General features: G+C 47.4%; 1 protein-coding gene across 3 annotated transcripts in view; it reads left to right on the top strand.

The window, feature by feature from the left end:
* ELK3 (ETS transcription factor ELK3) overlaps nt 1-13721 on the top strand; it is a 35688-nt gene extending 21967 nt beyond the window's left edge. For all 3 annotated transcript variants that reach the window (XM_080579233.1, XM_080579234.1, XM_080579235.1), the window contains 3 exons: nt 4558-5352; nt 8936-9058; nt 12096-13721. In XM_080579233.1, the coding sequence (XP_080435359.1) occupies nt 4558-5352; nt 8936-9058; nt 12096-12194 (1017 nt within the window). In that variant the 3' untranslated portion in view covers nt 12195-13721. The remainder of the gene's footprint in view (nt 1-4557; nt 5353-8935; nt 9059-12095) is intronic.
* Nucleotides 13722-16461: the final 2740 nt, after the last annotated feature.

Genomic DNA, 16461 nt, shown 5'->3' with positions numbered 1-16461 from the left:
TTCAGGATATAAAGAGGTAGCAGAAATTATTATTTTACTTCTGCGAAGGTCTTCTCTTGAGTTAGCTCAGGGAAAAACAGAAGGTTGCAGTGATACAAGCAGTGTGACGGCGCTAGCGTGCCAGCTGTATGTTTTGCAGTGGTACAGGTAAGAGGTATTCTAAGGAAATACTTCGAAGGAACTTTAGAAAATAGCTTTATGGAGATCTGAAAGGAGCTTCTTTCGAGAGTGATGGGTGGAAGTCAAGAAAGTGCTTGTGTGAAGTGACATCAAAGTGGTTCGTGGGTGCCGTCCTCAGGGAAAGAAGGGAGTAAAGAGTTTGATACGGAGTAGGAGGTGACGGGTAGAGGAGGAAACCAAAGGAGGCCCCCAAAAGGAATGACAACTAGTTCGTGTTTGATGTGAGGGGAAAGGGAAGCCTAGTGAACCGCGGAGAGAGCAGAGAGCCTGCCCAAAGCTGCGAGCCAGGAGAGTGGTCTTTGCCTTCCAGGTGGGGTGAGGACAGACTGACACCCAGCTTGTGAGAGCCCTGCACTCCCAAAGGTCAGTGCAGGTGCACGGTCAGGTGTCACCTGTGCCTCCATCGAAAATCACAAAAAACAGTGTCTGGCTTATGCACACACAGTATAATAAGTGTAAGGGCACAAAGTATGGTAAGAGTCTGCCTGCCTGCACACGCTGACGTGGACACGTGCCCCATTTTTTGGAGTGTTGCAGCCACAGCTACCTCCTGCCAGCTTACGTACTTCAGGCATGGGAGTGTGAACGTTTCCTAGCTTCCTGCCTTGTTTTTGTGCTGTTCATGGTAATTTCACCGTTCAGAAAGAGGAGGCAATTATTCCACCCACGAGTTCTGGTAGAATCTTAATCACGTGGAAGACAGAGGGAAGACTTCACAGCCTAAGTATCCCCATGATGTTGCATCCCTGGGTACTCTCAGAGCCAGGGAACTTGCGACACATCCAAATGGGAGTTAGGTGCAGCAGCTCTGGCCTTTCTTCTTTCCCAAGCAGAGTCCTTTTAGCACCTAGGGACAAGTTCATCCCGTTCTGACATCGATTTTGAGATCTCAGGCACCCTGATTATAGGTCAGTTCCTGGGAGGAGGAGAAAGTGTCCCAATCTGTCTTCCTGCCCTGGGACCCCTCGTCAGTCTGAAGTTCAACTGGGAACCGGGTCCCTGTTACAGCTCATGCTCCAAGTAGCTCCTGCAGCCAGCAAACTTGTGGGCTAACAGGTTTGAGCGAAGCCACTAAAATCCTTGCATTGCACTGGTAGTATAGTTACACCTTAACTCTAAGTGACTGGAACAAGGAGTAGGAGAGCTGATGAAAATAAAAACACAATAATATGATAGAGGAACTGGAGCCTGGATTGCACCGATACACAGAAAAACGGGGAAAAAGAAAAACAAAAAAAGGAAATCCAGAGGTCATGTTCTGTTGAGCTGGACAAACAGCTCACGTGTATATTGGCAGGGCTTCCAAAGGTAGTGCATGCACATGGTCCTCACAAACCCCCTCGGCCACATCATAGCCTGGCTGGAGATGCAGGGGGAGCCTAGTCACTGAGCCTTCGGCGTCCTGCTCAGGAGGAGGGTGGCGGGAGGTCCCTGTCCCCCCAGCTGGTGTCAGAGCCACCTGCCCTGAGCTGGTTTTTGAGGCCCTCGTAAGCAGAGCGCCCCAAGTGCTGTGGCGTGAACGTGCCTCAGCTCCCCGGCATGCTGGTGGGCTGGAGCCAGGCAGCGGTGTGCCCAGCCGGCATTGTCAGCCTTGAGAGCGCGGCGCGGTGGAGGACGGTCACCTTTGCTGTAGTCACCATTTCACAGGCTGGGACAGAGGAGGGGAAGCGTAAAGGGAGCAAGGGATTAAACCCGTCAAGAAGCCCACAGGAGAGGGGCATTCCCAGCCCCTGCCCTCTTCCAGAGTCAGAGGGTGCTGTTAAGAGGTTTTTAAGCCACCAGTTCTCCTCCCCAGCAGCTGCACTGGCCTGGCAGTCGCCGTCCCCAGCAGCAGTCCTGGAGCATCCCACAGCCCTGGCCAGCAGCCCTGGCACTCGCTGCCAGCCTGCTCGTGGGTGATGTCCCTAGAAAATCCAGACAACAGCAAAAAAGGCTAAAGGAGCACATATGCCTGTTGTCCTGCTACAAAGTGATCTAGGCTCCCTGCAAAAGCAGTCCTTATGTAAGGAAACCTCCATTGCCTTTTTAACCCAAGGGTGGAAAAATCCCATTTGTCATGATGCCCGTCACTGTCCTCCCTGGTTTGAACCATCTTCTGCAGCTCAGAGTGATTCTGACAGATCACAGAGGTGATGGTAAAAATAAGCTGCTTTTTACCTTCACTTCAGTTATTTGTCAAAAAAATTTCAAAATGACAGCAGCGTTTCAGAGGCAGTTAATTAATTTGCATCCTTATTTTCTCTTACATGCTGTTGGAGATTTCCTCAGGCTCCACATTTAAGAGAAGCCTGCGAAGTGCTCGAGGGGTTTGCACTTGAATCCCTTTCATCTGCAGCCATCATTAAGTGGGATCGCTGCAGGTGTATGGAGACACAGGAGCCGCACCGAGAGACCTTCTGAAAATATAACTATATTTAATAACAGTAGAGGAAGTATAAACTCACCAGACCATTCCATTGCTTTTTATAGCAATGCTCCCTTGTTTGAAGCCTGCGCCAGTTCCCTTATTTCAAGTTGCACCCTTCGATATATTGAATCCTGTCCTTCTGGGAGTCAACATTTTCCAAGTAGAATCTCAGTAGCCAGCGCTTGATGGAACAATAGCTCCAAAGGATGGGATTATTTTAAGTTAAAGTGTATATATTAAAAGAAAAAAAATCCAGTTAGGATGTTTCTTCTCAGATGTGAATAGTTTGAAGGTTTTGTGTTTATAAAGAAAAATATAAAATTGAGTTCATAAATGAAAGTTCACAGAAAAAGTGTGTCCACATAATGTTTCACCTAATTAGCACCCCCCCCCAAAAAAAAATCTAGGCCAAGGCCAAAGCCATGGGAATTAAAGCTCATGCAAAATTAGATTCTGTGGGCTAAATACGTGTCCTGAAATTTTGGAGTGCTAAAACAGGCACAGGGGGGATCACCTGGGTGGGCAGATGTGAGTACAGCTCGGCTTGGAAGAGGGCAGTTCTGTGTCTTTATCCTGAGCTCGCCGAATTCACTTCTCCTCCCTGCTGCGGATTCCACTTGTAAGCTTGGGGAACAGCTTTCGCTGTGCTGCAGCTCCTGGCCTATGGAGCAAAGCTACATCCCAGGGCTCGCTGTGGGATTAATTTTGTATTCAAGAAGGTGCCTGAATGAAGTGCTAGCATGCTCAGACAGAAAAATGATGGGGTGGAGTACCTCAGCTGAAAGACAGAAGACGATCTGATACAGACGTACAGACTCCTCTCCCCCATATTCAGCCTTGATTTTGTGACAAAAAAAAAAAAAGAAAGAAAAGAAAAAAAAAAAAGATGTACCTCAGGCTGTGTGAGCACCCAGCACTAGAACTTGTCCATATATAAATAGGGAGGATGTATTCCTTTTCCTTTTCTGTTTTCCTTTCCCTTTCCCTTTCCTTTTCCCTCCTCCTTCCCCTTCCCGTTTCCGTTTCCCTTTTGCTGCTCCCTTTCCCTTTTCCATTTTCTCTTTTTCAGTCAATACATATTTTCTCTACTGGTCTCAGAATCTGTGGCTGAAAGTAAAAGCATTAGATGATTAGGAATTATATAAATATTTACATTCCCTTACGTACAGGAACGCGCGTGTCTGTTTGCAGAGTACTAGGTGGAGGTGCAGCAGGCATGTGCCCCACGACAGGGTCACTTCTTGGAATGGGTTTTTAAGAGGACGCTCCTGGAGAAGCTCTCCAGCAGGGGCTTCAAGAAGAGAGAATCACAGTCGCTCCTGAAATCTCGGGAAATCGCGCTCCTTGTTTTTCTGTAGTTTCAATAGCCAGTCTAGACTGATGGAGACCTGGAGCTAGTACAGGCGATACGTCAGGACACAAGCGATTGCATTTGTCACGGACGTAGATCAGGACTGCTGAAAGAAATGCAGTCACCGTCGGTGCACGTCAGTCCTTCTGCGCGCGGGCAGGAAGGGAGGGTCAGTGACCAGAGCAGGCAGGCTGCGCTTGTTTTGTCCTTTGCAGACGTTTCAGGAGAGAGTTTCATACTCCAGAGCAATGGGTCTGGGTTTTGGGACGCACAAATGAAGGCGTTTGCCTCCGTTGTGAAATCAAATGGCGGAGTGGCCTCAGCCAGCAAGGTGGCAAAACTGTTCTTACTGTAAATGAACTGTTCCCAAGGTTCCCAGAGGAAGCGGGAGGAAGCCAGGCCCCAGCAGCTCTTTGTCACCTGGCGGTGGTGCCTTGTTTGTGGCCTCCCCGGCTGAGCAGAGGCGTGGGGACAGGCTGAGGGCGAGAAGCGGTGGAGGCCGCGCTGAGGGGCCCCGATCAGCCTGAGGCGGCTGCAGTGCTCCCCTACCCCGTGAGACCCTTCGTGTTTGCTGCCCCCAAGATACTGATCTTTCTAGCGTCTGCTTTTGTACTTGCAGAACATCATCAAGAAGGTGATCGGACAAAAGTTCGTGTACAAGTTTGTCTCGTTCCCTGAGATTTTAAAGATGGATCCACACGCCGTGGAAATCAGCAGGGAGAGCCTTTTGCTGCAGGACAGCGACTGTAAGATGGCCGCCGAGAGCAGGGACGCGCACAAGCACAGCTTGTCGGCACTGAAAAGCACAAGCCGCAACGAGTACATCCACTCTGGCCTCTACTCCTCGTTCACCATCAACTCTCTGCAGAACCAGCCAGACACTTACAAGCCAATCAAAACAGAAAAACTGGAGGAGAAGTCAGAAGGAAACACACCGGTCGAAGAAGTTCGGACTGTCATAAGATTTGTGACAAACAAAACAGACAAACAAGTTATGAGGCCCATGGTGTCGTTGCCTTCCACCTCCGAAACAGCAGCTGCCTCTGCTTTTCTCAACTCGCCCGTATCAGCCAAAATCTCTTCCTTAATGCTACCAAACAGTGCCAGCATTTCATCTCCGTCGTCATCTTCCTCCAGGTCGCCGTCTCTGTCTCCCACCTCGCCCCTCCCTGTGGAGCACAGGAGCCTCTTCCTTGAGTCCGGTTGCCACGACTCAGATTCCCTTGAGCCGCTGAACCTCTCCTCAGGCTCCAAGGCAAAATCGCCATCTCTTCCCCCAAAGGCTAAGAAACCCAAAGGCTTGGAAATCTCAGCCCCACCTATGGTCCTATCCAGCACCGATATCGGTTCCATTGCCCTCAACAGCCCCGCGCTTCCTTCGGGATCCCTGACTCCAGCTTTCTTCACTGCACAGGTAAGACCTTCCAGCCTCGGGAGCTCTTGCCTTAGCCAGCTCTCCCTCAGTTTGGCCAAGGCCAGTAGCGGTAGGAGCTTGTTGTCATCTGGCAGCACGTGGGGAAGAGGAAGACACAGCTCAGGTCTGAATTAAGTATGGAGAGCCGGTTCCTCACAGCACTGCCCTCCCGGGGTGAGCAACAGCATGGAGAGCAGCACCACAGGGTGCCTGGGGGATACTGAGATGGGCAGCCGCTAACACGAGCAAATCACTTACCAAGGGAAATCAGCCTCCAGGTCTGCAAAACAAGCAGAAAAAAAGCCAGGAAGAAAAACAGAACACAGGGGTTTTGTAGCTCAGAAACAGAGTGTGCGTGCTGTGGGGTGCCTGGTTAGATTTCTCTACTGGATGTTGTATCCATTCAAAAAGTGTGGCATTTTCATTAGGTTTCAGATAGGGAGTAAATTAATTGGTTTCTAAGACAGGCTCTTAAGCCAGTTTTGATTTCCAAAGTTTTACAGGTCCACAGAGTACTTGCCAGAGCTGCCGTTCAGTACAGACCTACTGAATACCTGGTAGGTTATTCTGTTCTTATAAAATAGCTGTCCGTTGCTCATTTATTTGTGGTAATGTCAGTGAGGTCTCATTTGCAAGCTAAGTCTGTGGAAGAAATCTAGTAATTTAGAAGGCAAGAGGAAAATCACATAACAGAGAGTGATCTGGCGTGTTCACCTCTTCGCTGTTCTGGGTGGTGTCGTGTGGCCTCATGGCCGTGTCCTGGGAGCTGCCCGGGGCACCCGGTGTGCCCGCACTGCGCGACGCCCTCCCCGCAGGAGGCAGAGCAGCGACCAGCGCGCTCGGTCAGCACAGCTCCTCCAACCCGAGCTGGTTGTGGGGCAGCTCAGGCACACCCGCAGGCCACCGAGAGAGGGGCTGTGCTGCGAAGGAAAAGGGATCTGTGGGCCGCTGCCTGTCATTTCTGTGCACCGCCAAGCCTCCCAGTGCCACTGTGCACAGCAGGAAGAACAGGAGTGTGGCAAACCAAAACAGAGGTGCATTGACAGGCTCGTATGGCCTCGATCTGTGGCGTAACCACAGTAAGTAGTTTGCTTGCGGGGAGCAAATTTCACAAATCCTATCAGATGCCGACTAGACACAATGACAGCATGTTATTACAAGCTTGCTTTAATTTATTGCTACCCCAGAACTGAGTACGATGAGTGATTTCTGTCCTCATTTTGTGATTATTTCTTTGAACACTTCATTTTCTCATTCATCTCTAAACCAGAGTACTTACTACCCCTGAAAGTCATAGAAAGGAATTATGCTGCCATTGCCCTCCTTCAGAGGGCTTCAGAGAGTTTCTCATTTATCTCATTTTGCTGGTCAGGAGCAAAGCCCTCAGGTGCAGGGAGCCCCTTGAAAGAGCACCTGATTTGCAAAACCAATTCAGAATAGAGAAATGAGATCTCAGGACACTCAGCACAATGCTTTAGTGCGAAATGTCAGCTTTTCTTTTGGTTAGCTTTCGACGAGAGCCATTTAGATTTTGTTCCATACTAGCTTTTTTTAAAAATCACTTACACTTGTTATTTTCGTTGGCTCTCCCTTGGCTGACGTGGATGCATGGTTTTGACCAGCTCTTTTCTGTAGGCCTCTCCTTTAGCATTTGCAACGTGCACAGACAAAGCAGCGTGCCTGCAGCCAGCAGGCGCGTGGTCTGTGTTGCTTCCACAGATACTGACCAAGCCTCCTGCATGTACCCAGAGAGCTAGGAAGCAACAGGCAAGCAACAGCAGTTCAGAGAATCACAGAATCATTCAGGCTGGAAAAGACCTCTAAGATCATCCAGTCCCACCTTTAACCTAGCACTGAAGTCCACCGCTAAACCATGCTACTCAGCTCTACAGCTACACCTTTCTTGAAGACCTGCAGGGGTGGTGACTCAACCACTCCCCTGGGCAGCCTGTTCCAACGCCGCACAACTCTTTCAGTAAAGAAATTTCTCCTAAATCTCTAATTTCAGCTAATTTCTCCTAGCTGTCTTTATCTGGCAGCTGGGAGGGACAAGGAGGGCTGTGCTCACGTGCGGGCTCTTGCAGAGAAGTCTGGAGCTGGGAGCATCGCTGCTGAGCTTGGCTCTCTCTTTGTGCTGAGTTACCTCCATTTAAACTGTTCCTAAACTAGCTTATAAAGAGGGTTTAAGCAGGAACATCCCGCTGGTTTTCACTTCCAGCACCAGAGGTATAGCTACGTGAGGGCAGAAAAGGAGGGAGACACCAATTTCTACATGTAACTCGAGGCCAGCTGGTGCTGTGGTGTGGTTTACACTTGTTTCCTCGGGTGGCTTTGATGCTTGCCTGATGGTGATACTGAGAACACCCCTGGAAGGCACAGTGCTCTTTTCGCATGAAATATTAACAGATTCGGAGGCTCGCTTTGGCTGGCTCTTGGCTCTGGCACAACTTGCAGATACGAGTGCTCTGACAATCAGAAGTTTCCCAGCACAAGCAGACTTGTGCTTTCCCAGCAGTACCACGTTTTTATTGCTGCTTTGGCCACAGCTGTGGTTTCTGCCACGTGGTGCTGTATTCATGTTCCACCTGCTTCAGCACGAGGGAGATGGCAGCGCCCTTCCCCTTCGCATCTCTCCCTCTGCTTCTTTCGCGATGCCTCAGAGAAATCAGCCACTTACAGAGCAGCCAGGCTCGCAGATACCTCTGGACAGAAGCACTGGGAGGCCCTCGAGGCTTCCTGCTCCTTGCCTCTCCCTTTCTTCTCCCCTGGCGCTGTTACACTAATTGTCTGACCCTGCTCTGAACGCCGCTGCGAGCACGTCAGAGCAGGACCGTGTGTTGCTGGGCCTTTGCACAGAGCCTTGAACAGCACAGCGGATCCCTGGGGTGCTGCTTTGCAAGTAAAATGCCTGTCGTGGTCTGGAGCAGAGCTGACCTGTGCTACCTGCCGCTCTGCTGCTGCTCTCCGCAGGGCCCCAGCAGCAGCAGCCGGTGGCCTGGGTGGTTAAGCGAGACCCCAGCTATGTTGGCCGCGTGTGGGATGCAGAGCTGGCATTTCTGGCCAGGCAGGCGGCTGGCAGGCACCAGAGTGCACGACTTGCTGGCCACTCCTTGTCTGCTGTCCTCTCTCTACCTATTTTAAAGGCTGCCCCAGCACACGCACCTACTTGCTAAGTGTGAGCTCAAATTCCATTAAACGCCTTGCTGAATGGGACCGAGTTTGGTAATTGGCATCGAGATTACTGGAGAGATTAATTCATTATGCCAAATACTTTGTTCAAAACTGTCATGTCGCTTTCATGTTCTTCTTTGTAAAGATAAAAGTTACTCTGGGTACGGAATAATTCATGTGACTTTGAACAGAGATTTGCATGTCCTTTAACTCCAGCTCCCCTCCAATTGTGCTTTGGAAGTGCTGGGAGTACCCACAGCTCTCTGTGCACCGTGACATTGGAAAGCACCACCCCAGAGCTGGGAAAACCCTTGGGTTCGTAGTTGTTGGGTTCTTAGTTGTTGTCAGCTGTTGTGAATGCTTAGCAGGCATGCGTCACGGGGTGTTTTTTTTTTTTTTTTTTGTCTTGCAGACCCCAAATGGATTATTGCTGACCCCAAGCCCGCTGCTGTCTAGCATTCATTTCTGGAGCAGCCTCAGTCCCGTTGCTCCTCTGAGTCCTGCCAGGCTGCAGGGACCAAACACTCTGTTCCAGGTAGGTCTTTCTAATGCACGGGGTTCGTGTGTGAAAGTACACGTGGAAGAGACGTCAGGGGAACACCTCATCTCACATTGGTCTGGAGCTTTTCAAATGGTTTGAGAAAATACAGGAGTTAGTGGGCATATTTAAGAGAGGCCTGTTTGCTTGCACTCTCTTGGCAGCACAGCCAGACCCTCCTGGGCAGTGTCGGTAGTGCAGCAGAAACGTACTTTTTGGATGAAGGAAACAGAAATAAATGCAGGACCTTAGGATGAGTGTGTAACTGAGCCCCCAGGGCTTCAGGGAGAGAGCACAGTTTGGGCAGGGACTGGCCAGGAGAGCAGTGGAGTGAGGACTCTGGAAAAAACAAGATCAGTCTGGGCCTCACACAGCGAGGTGTGCATAGGTTCAGCCTTCTGTCTTCTCTCTCAGGAAGAGATACTTCTCTCTCAGGAAGACAAAACATCGTGGTATTTAAAGGAAGGGCACACTGAACCTGAAGGCTCCGTTTCCAGTTCTGCAAAGTATCCAGGTGTCCCCAGACTGGTTACTTCAGCTCTCTGAAGTAACTTTTCTATATGTAACAGGAGAAAAGTGGCGTTGTCCTCTCTTGTGGATACTGGGAGTGTAAAAATCTGAGTTTTCTAGAGATGCAATAAATAGCAAAGGTATTAAATAAACAGTGATGGCTGCAGAGCTCAGGGGCAGCATTTGTTCGAGGCTGAGGAAGGGGACCATGGGGATGGCATTAGCAGCTCCAGCTGCCACAGTTCAGTCACAGGAGAAGTTATGCTGATCAGCTAATTGGCAGGAAGCACAAGAAGCTGGTGGCAGGCCATGTGGCCGCAGACCGCAAGGAAACCCTTGGAATGAAATCCCCGAACGCTGTGGCTGGCCAGCACCCACACAGGAGGGGGCTGCCGCGGAGCCGAGACCTGCCTTTCGCCTCTGAACCTTGCTGGAGCCTCTGGGGCTGGGCTTGAGCTCAAGAGCACTGCTCAGGTGGGGCGAAACATCCTTCTGCCTCCAGCGGGAGCCCTGCAGCTGCTTTTGTTTTCACCTGAGCCGAAAGAGCGTTTGTTCGGCGTCGGAGGAGCCAAAATCCTGCAAGCAGCTGGAGGCCGGCGCAGCTCTGCGGCTGCCTGCCCGCCTTCGCACCCGGGCCTGCTGACGGACACGGGGGCGAGGGCAGGCTCCGGTACGTCGTCTTCTTTCAGGTGCCTGCTGCTTTTCACAGCAGCACCGTGCCTGGCACTGGCTGCAGCTCCTCAGCGTTGGTATTTTTGTAGTCTGAGGACCAGGATGGGATCCATCCACGTTGACAGTCTGACTAAGCCCAGGGCCTACCTATGGGAGTGCGGTCCCTGCCTTAACAGGCCAGGAGGAGTTGTTCTGTCACTGCTGGGCACAACTACATGAATGCTCCCTCATCGAGCCCGTGGATGCTTAGTAACTGCTAAAAATTCTTCTTCGGTGCTTACGAGGTGAAAGCAACTCCCAAACGCGACCACCCGTGCCCCCTCCCGGCGCTTGTGGAACGTCCCTGAATGCTGCAGCCTCCTCCACACAACTCACCTCGAAGCCCTGACCTGCCTGGAGAGCCTCCCCTTTGAAGCCATACTGTTGTGTAATGAAACGTAATTGGATGTTTCGTCATGAGCTGGAAATTACTACATAACTGGAACAGTGAGAGACCTGCGCGGAGTTCATTAATTCAAGAAAATGTGGCTGAACTTAAGAACTAGCAAGTTAGCCTGAATTAAGCACTGCCACAAGAAGCTGTTTTATGTTTCTACTGTAGTGAGGGGTCAGCCATGTCCCAGGCCCCTGGGACGGAAGCAGCAGGAAGAAGATGAGGGCAGCTGGGCCGGGGTGGAGAGCAGGGGAAGGATGTGACTGAAACATCACCATGGCCGGCATCTCAGCGGTGCCAGCCAGCCCCTGGCCTCGACAGACACCTGAGATCACACAACCCTCTCTTTGCTAGCTTTATGAGGCACATCAAGCACAGTGTAATTTACGTGCCTCACTGGAGAAGGATAGGCTAGGAAAGCAAGAGCTCATAATCAGGTTCTGTGCTGTGACGAACCTCAGTGGAAGTGATAGCAAGGTGTCCCCAGGCCTTGTCGGGCCAAAGCGGTCCCAGCTGCTGCTCCGCTGGCTGCTGCCCAGCGCTGGGCGATGGCTGTCCCTCAAGTCAGGAGCGCTGCTCCTCGGCCCTTCTGCTCTAAGGACCGTAGTGACCGGGAGAGAGGCCTCATGGAGTCGGCCCCGAGGCAGACAAGTGCCTGCTGGCAGCACAATCCCCGCCTCGCGCGGCACCAAGCCTGCTGCACCTTCCTGCCTTGCCCTTCCCCAGCCCAGACGCTGAGAGCTCGTCAGCACACGCTGGTGCAGGCAGCTGCAGGCACCGGGACTGCATGGGTTAGTTAGTGAGCAAATATTCTCTGCACAGCATGTCAGAAGTTGAACGTTAGTACTAATGTGCAGTATATTCTTCCTCATCTGGTCTGGCGTAGCTAGTGGACAGTTTCTTAGTGAATACAGACATAAAATGTAACTGCTTGAGAGAAATTCTCGTGGTTCGTGTTCATAATTGCGCTTTTTCTGTCCTAAAGCTACATCTTGACTTTCACTTTCGCAAAGAGCTTTCCTGCTTAGCTTTTATGAAGGGCAGGCGAAAAACATGGATTTTAATTAATGTTCTGTAGACTAAGAAACGTTTTTGGAAGCAGAATGGATGGCAAACATTTCTATTATTAACTTTCCCATCGTGATTACAGCTGTATCATTATGTCAACTTTGATATGAAATATAGCCAATAATAGGCTCATACATTCCTGCACACTGAAAAGTTATCCAGGTTCCATCCTCTGCTTCACATTCCTGATGTCTAATGCAGGCATTTGGTATCTATCGTACTGTACAGAAATCACAAGCCTTGAAAACATCTGGAGTCGGTTGCTAATGCTAAATACACGTGCTTTGGGGCTGAACGCTTTGAGATAAAGACTAATTTTTGTTTTTTATTTTACCTTTTGGCCTCTTGCAGTTTCCAACTCTGCTAAATGGTCACATACCAGTGCCACTCCCCAGTCTGGACGGAGCCTCTTCTCCAGTACTGCTTTCTCCAAACGCTCAGAAATCCTGATGATGCCTCATCACGTTAAGGACTTATTGGTGGATTTAACACTTCATTCCTATGGGCTAGTTTTTCCTGTGTCATGAGAAGGACATTGTGAAACCCTCTATTACTTTGGTTTGCACTTTTCATTACATGGATAATCTACTTTTATTATGTTAGCATTTTTAAACAGTGTTTATATATAAAAATATATATAAATCTGTTTTGCATTAAATGAATTATAATTTTTTTTTATATCATAGCTCTCAAGTGTTGAACACTTCTGTTGTTGATGAAGTACTTTTTGTAATGGATTGCAACAATGTATCTAATAAGGATGTGAAGCTTCTTTTTAATACCTTTTTCTGCATATTATGCATTGTGCTTGTGTAAACTATAACCGGCTGTGCCTTCTTTTGCATAATGTCATGTAAATGATTTATATATTTTCTAGTATTAAGATAAAAAGTTGAAAGACAAAACTAGTATTGAACAGCCCTATGGTAGTATTTCAGTATTTTCTCCACGGATAGGCTGTATGATGCAGTGTATTCATGTAACTTTGTATTAAGTGCTTTCAAATTGTATAAAAATAGCCTTATAATTTTTCTTTGCTGAAGTGAAAACCGTAATAAATGTTACAGTCAGGAGATGTATTTAGGAGTAACAAAGCCACATTTACGCCCAAATTCTTCTGTGGAGTTGCAACAGGGAGGAACTGGGCTTTGTGTATTCACAAAACATTTCCAGCATTTGAAAATACTTCTGCAGAAAAGAAGATTATTGCTCAGAATTTATTTGGCATATACTTCTTACGAACTGTCGACATTACAGCTGGAAAGACTGCAGGTAATCTCTGTCCTCCCAGGGAATGAGGATCGTTCCCGATAGAGAATTTCCAGGTGCTTTGTTCAGTCGTGCCAAGTGCCTTCTACCATTTCCCTGGAAAGATTCTTCTCGCTACTAAAGCTGAGAAGGTCACATTTCCCCTTCCCCGAAAGCTGGAAAAGTTACAGGACTGTAAATTAATGTCTGGTGCTTGTAAAGAGGCATACTGTACATGTGGGATGTTTATGTATAAACATCTGAATTCTAGATTAAAAAACAGCACTGTGTTACCATATACTTGCAACTTGAACCTACGAGGTATGTCCTCTACCTTGAGGTGATGGTTTAGTCATCTAAATGTCAGGTTAGGATGAGGCTAGACTCCCTGGCACCACAGATTCTAATCTTGGCAGGGCTGATGCAAATCGTCCGTTTTCTGAGGTGGCTAAATTGGGTCGAACGCCGTTTTACCATGGAGGTCTTTCAGATGAGACCTTCAAAAACCAAACCAAAATCAGGATCCTGTTTGCTACAGGTCATTAGAGCCTCTACTTTGTTTTCTGGCCAAGCAGCTGGTCAAAAGTCCATTCGTTTTGAAACCTATGCAGTGAGTTGTCTGCTGATTTTCTGCTTGGATGCATTTCAGTGATGATGTGTGTAGTTAATTGTAAAGTGCTTTTGGATCCTTCTACCTGAAAGGTGCTAAATAAACATTTTATTACTGCAGTTCTGATGTTGAAAAGCCATTTTTTGGGCAGAGGTCGTCTGACAAAAGGGAGCAGGAATTTTTCTCAGGCTCCTGGGTTGCACAACCAAAAATGACTCCTCAGTTTCACTTGGGGGTAATTAACTGACTAAAAAACTGCCATATCTGCATGAAACACAAGCACTGATTAACAGAGCACTAAGATGCAGGACACAAGGAAAAAGAATGAAACAAACGGGAAGTCATTCGCTTGATTCAGCATTTTAAGAGCTCCAAGAAGTACCATCCCATGGAGTCAAAACCAGAAGATGAACTTAGTGAAAATTTATGAGTGAAGGGAAATTTTACACCAAGAAAAGTCAGAATAGGTTGGAAGAAAAGGCAGCACATAACTAATGAGATTGACTAGTCTGGTGGAGGTTAAATCACGAGGGCTTGCAGGTCAAACGTCTCCCTTTCAACAGATGAATCCTCCCAGCTACGTGGAATATTTTTCAGTAACTAAGTTACACAGAAGCAATTATTCACACTCGAGAGCCAACTCTCTTCTCGTTTTTTAAAAAGCATAAATGCCTACTCCAGTAGTCTCGCCTTGCATATAACCAGTATAGCTAATGGGAGAACAAGGCATAAAGATGAAGTGCTTCTCACTGTGAATTCAAGTGCTTCTCACTGTGAATTAAAAAGTAAAGACGAATACTCATGAAAATTTAATCTTTGAATTAATAAAAGGTGTTGGATACCACACTGAAAAAAAACACAAACCAACAAACAGATTAAGATGAGAGGAAGAAGTGCATAACAGAGAAGAGATTCTTAAAAAACATCCAGATTCTCGTAATTTTGTTTCTTCCAAGGTTTTATTGTTAGCAAGGCAGAATTTTTCTTTTCAGAAAGCTCAACACCCCTCTCCCACCCCCCCCCCCTCCAATATGCACACCCCCACCCCCTGAATGACTTTTCTTTTAAAAATAAAATAAATAACAATTCTAGGACAAAAATCTGTTTCAAGAAATTACTGTAAAGGATCCAAAAGAACCCAATAAAAACTTAAGGGAAGGCAGTCAGAAACAAGAACATTAGTACTGTCTTCTCATCTTTGAGAGAATAAAAACTAGCAATAGAACACGTTTTCTTCTGCTGGTTGACTTTTCAATTGAAAAAAAAAAAGGTTGTCAAAATGAAATCTGCCTTGCAAATTGGTCAATTATGTGGAACAAAAATTCTTCCTACTGGGGACAAAATGAAATGATATTTAAACAAATAAAGTCCAGCCTCTCAAGTCTAACACTTACCTAAAACACTAGCTCATTATGCTTTATGTTTCAAAGAAAATATTCCATTAGTAATTTTCCATTGAATTTTATTAACAAATACCTTTAACTGTAGAGAAAGAAAATCAAATAAATGTTTGTAAAATAAATACTGTGAAAGCGTCAGTATTTCTGTGGCAGTGGAGAGCTCCAAGACAACAGTCTTAGGGAACAACACTGGAGTTATTCCCTCTTGAATATTCTTGGTGATCACTGCAGTTTGATCATACTTGAAGGATTTTTTTGGATAGGTTCACACTTTATTCATACTTCAGCAATATGCAAAGTTAAGTTTTCAGTGGTTTATAGGCTGGGCCCATGATCAGGCTATTTTTGGCTTACCCTTATATATATATATTATTTTTTTTTTCCCGGAGAAGCAAGTATCCACCAGCAGGGCTATGGCTACTGTAGTTTTGTTTGTAGTTTTGGTAGTTTTGCCAAGAGATGACACACAGCTTCTGCCCTGACTCAGCCTGCGCTTCTGTGGCACAGGTAGGTGCCTTCTGCTCTAAAGAAGGCTTCCAAGGCAGGGAAAACAGTGATGGGTGATAACAAACTACAAAAAAAGAAAGATTTGAAATGTGTCCATTACGTCAACACAGAACAACTTGTTTTGTCTGAATAAAACCAGTCTCATCAGACAGACACTTGCCAATCTGGAAATTATGAACTGTCAACAAGACGAGTGATTAAAGGGGAGACACTCCCTTAAAACAGACTATAAGATTTAACAGAACGAGTTTCTACATTTAAGAGGCTGCGTAATCTTGTGCCTATAGGAAGCATCTTTAGAAGCCATCATGACCATCAGCCCCTTTCAGTTTAACTGTAGCAGCTCTTACCAATTAATACCAGTGCTCTGCCTGCACAGATGGAGCACAAACCTATTTCTTGAGGGCAAAGAGATTGACAGCAATAGAGAGGAGGAACACAAATTTACTTAAATGAAAAAAAAAGAGAATGTACCTCAGGCAAGGACTCTGGAGCAACAGGTATCATGGCCTGGCTTGTGGGGTATTTGTAAAACAGCTTCTTACAGGCAAGGACTCTTGCTTCTTCCCCCCTGAAAGATTTCCATCAGGTCATTTCATGTTTGCTCTGCTAGAAGCGCATACGGATAAATGCAACCTTAATTATTCCTAATCTAGCTCCAGGCCAGCTTTCTCCCTCTGCAAATTAAGGAAAAGGACATGGAAAAGTGAAAACAAAAAGTCTTTGAAAAAATGAGCTCATGGTGTGAAAGAGGAGGAGCCAGCAGCGCTGGCACTGCTCTGCAGGGCCTGGAGGGAGGTGTTCTGCAAGAGCATGTTGGAAAGGGGATGGGGAAGAGCATTCTCCCAGCTCTGCAATCCACAGTGATGGCATTTCTGTCAGCAAGAAGATCCCACTGCAACTAACAAAGAGACTTCATAGCTCTCCGAGGGATGTATTTCTTTCAAGGTAT

The sequence above is a fragment of the Anser brachyrhynchus genome, assembly GCF_964034855.1.
Source record: "Anser brachyrhynchus genome assembly, chromosome: 1".
Classification (NCBI taxonomy): domain Eukaryota; kingdom Metazoa; phylum Chordata; class Aves; order Anseriformes; family Anatidae; genus Anser; species Anser brachyrhynchus.
This window is presented reverse-complemented; position numbering and strand designations above follow the sequence as displayed.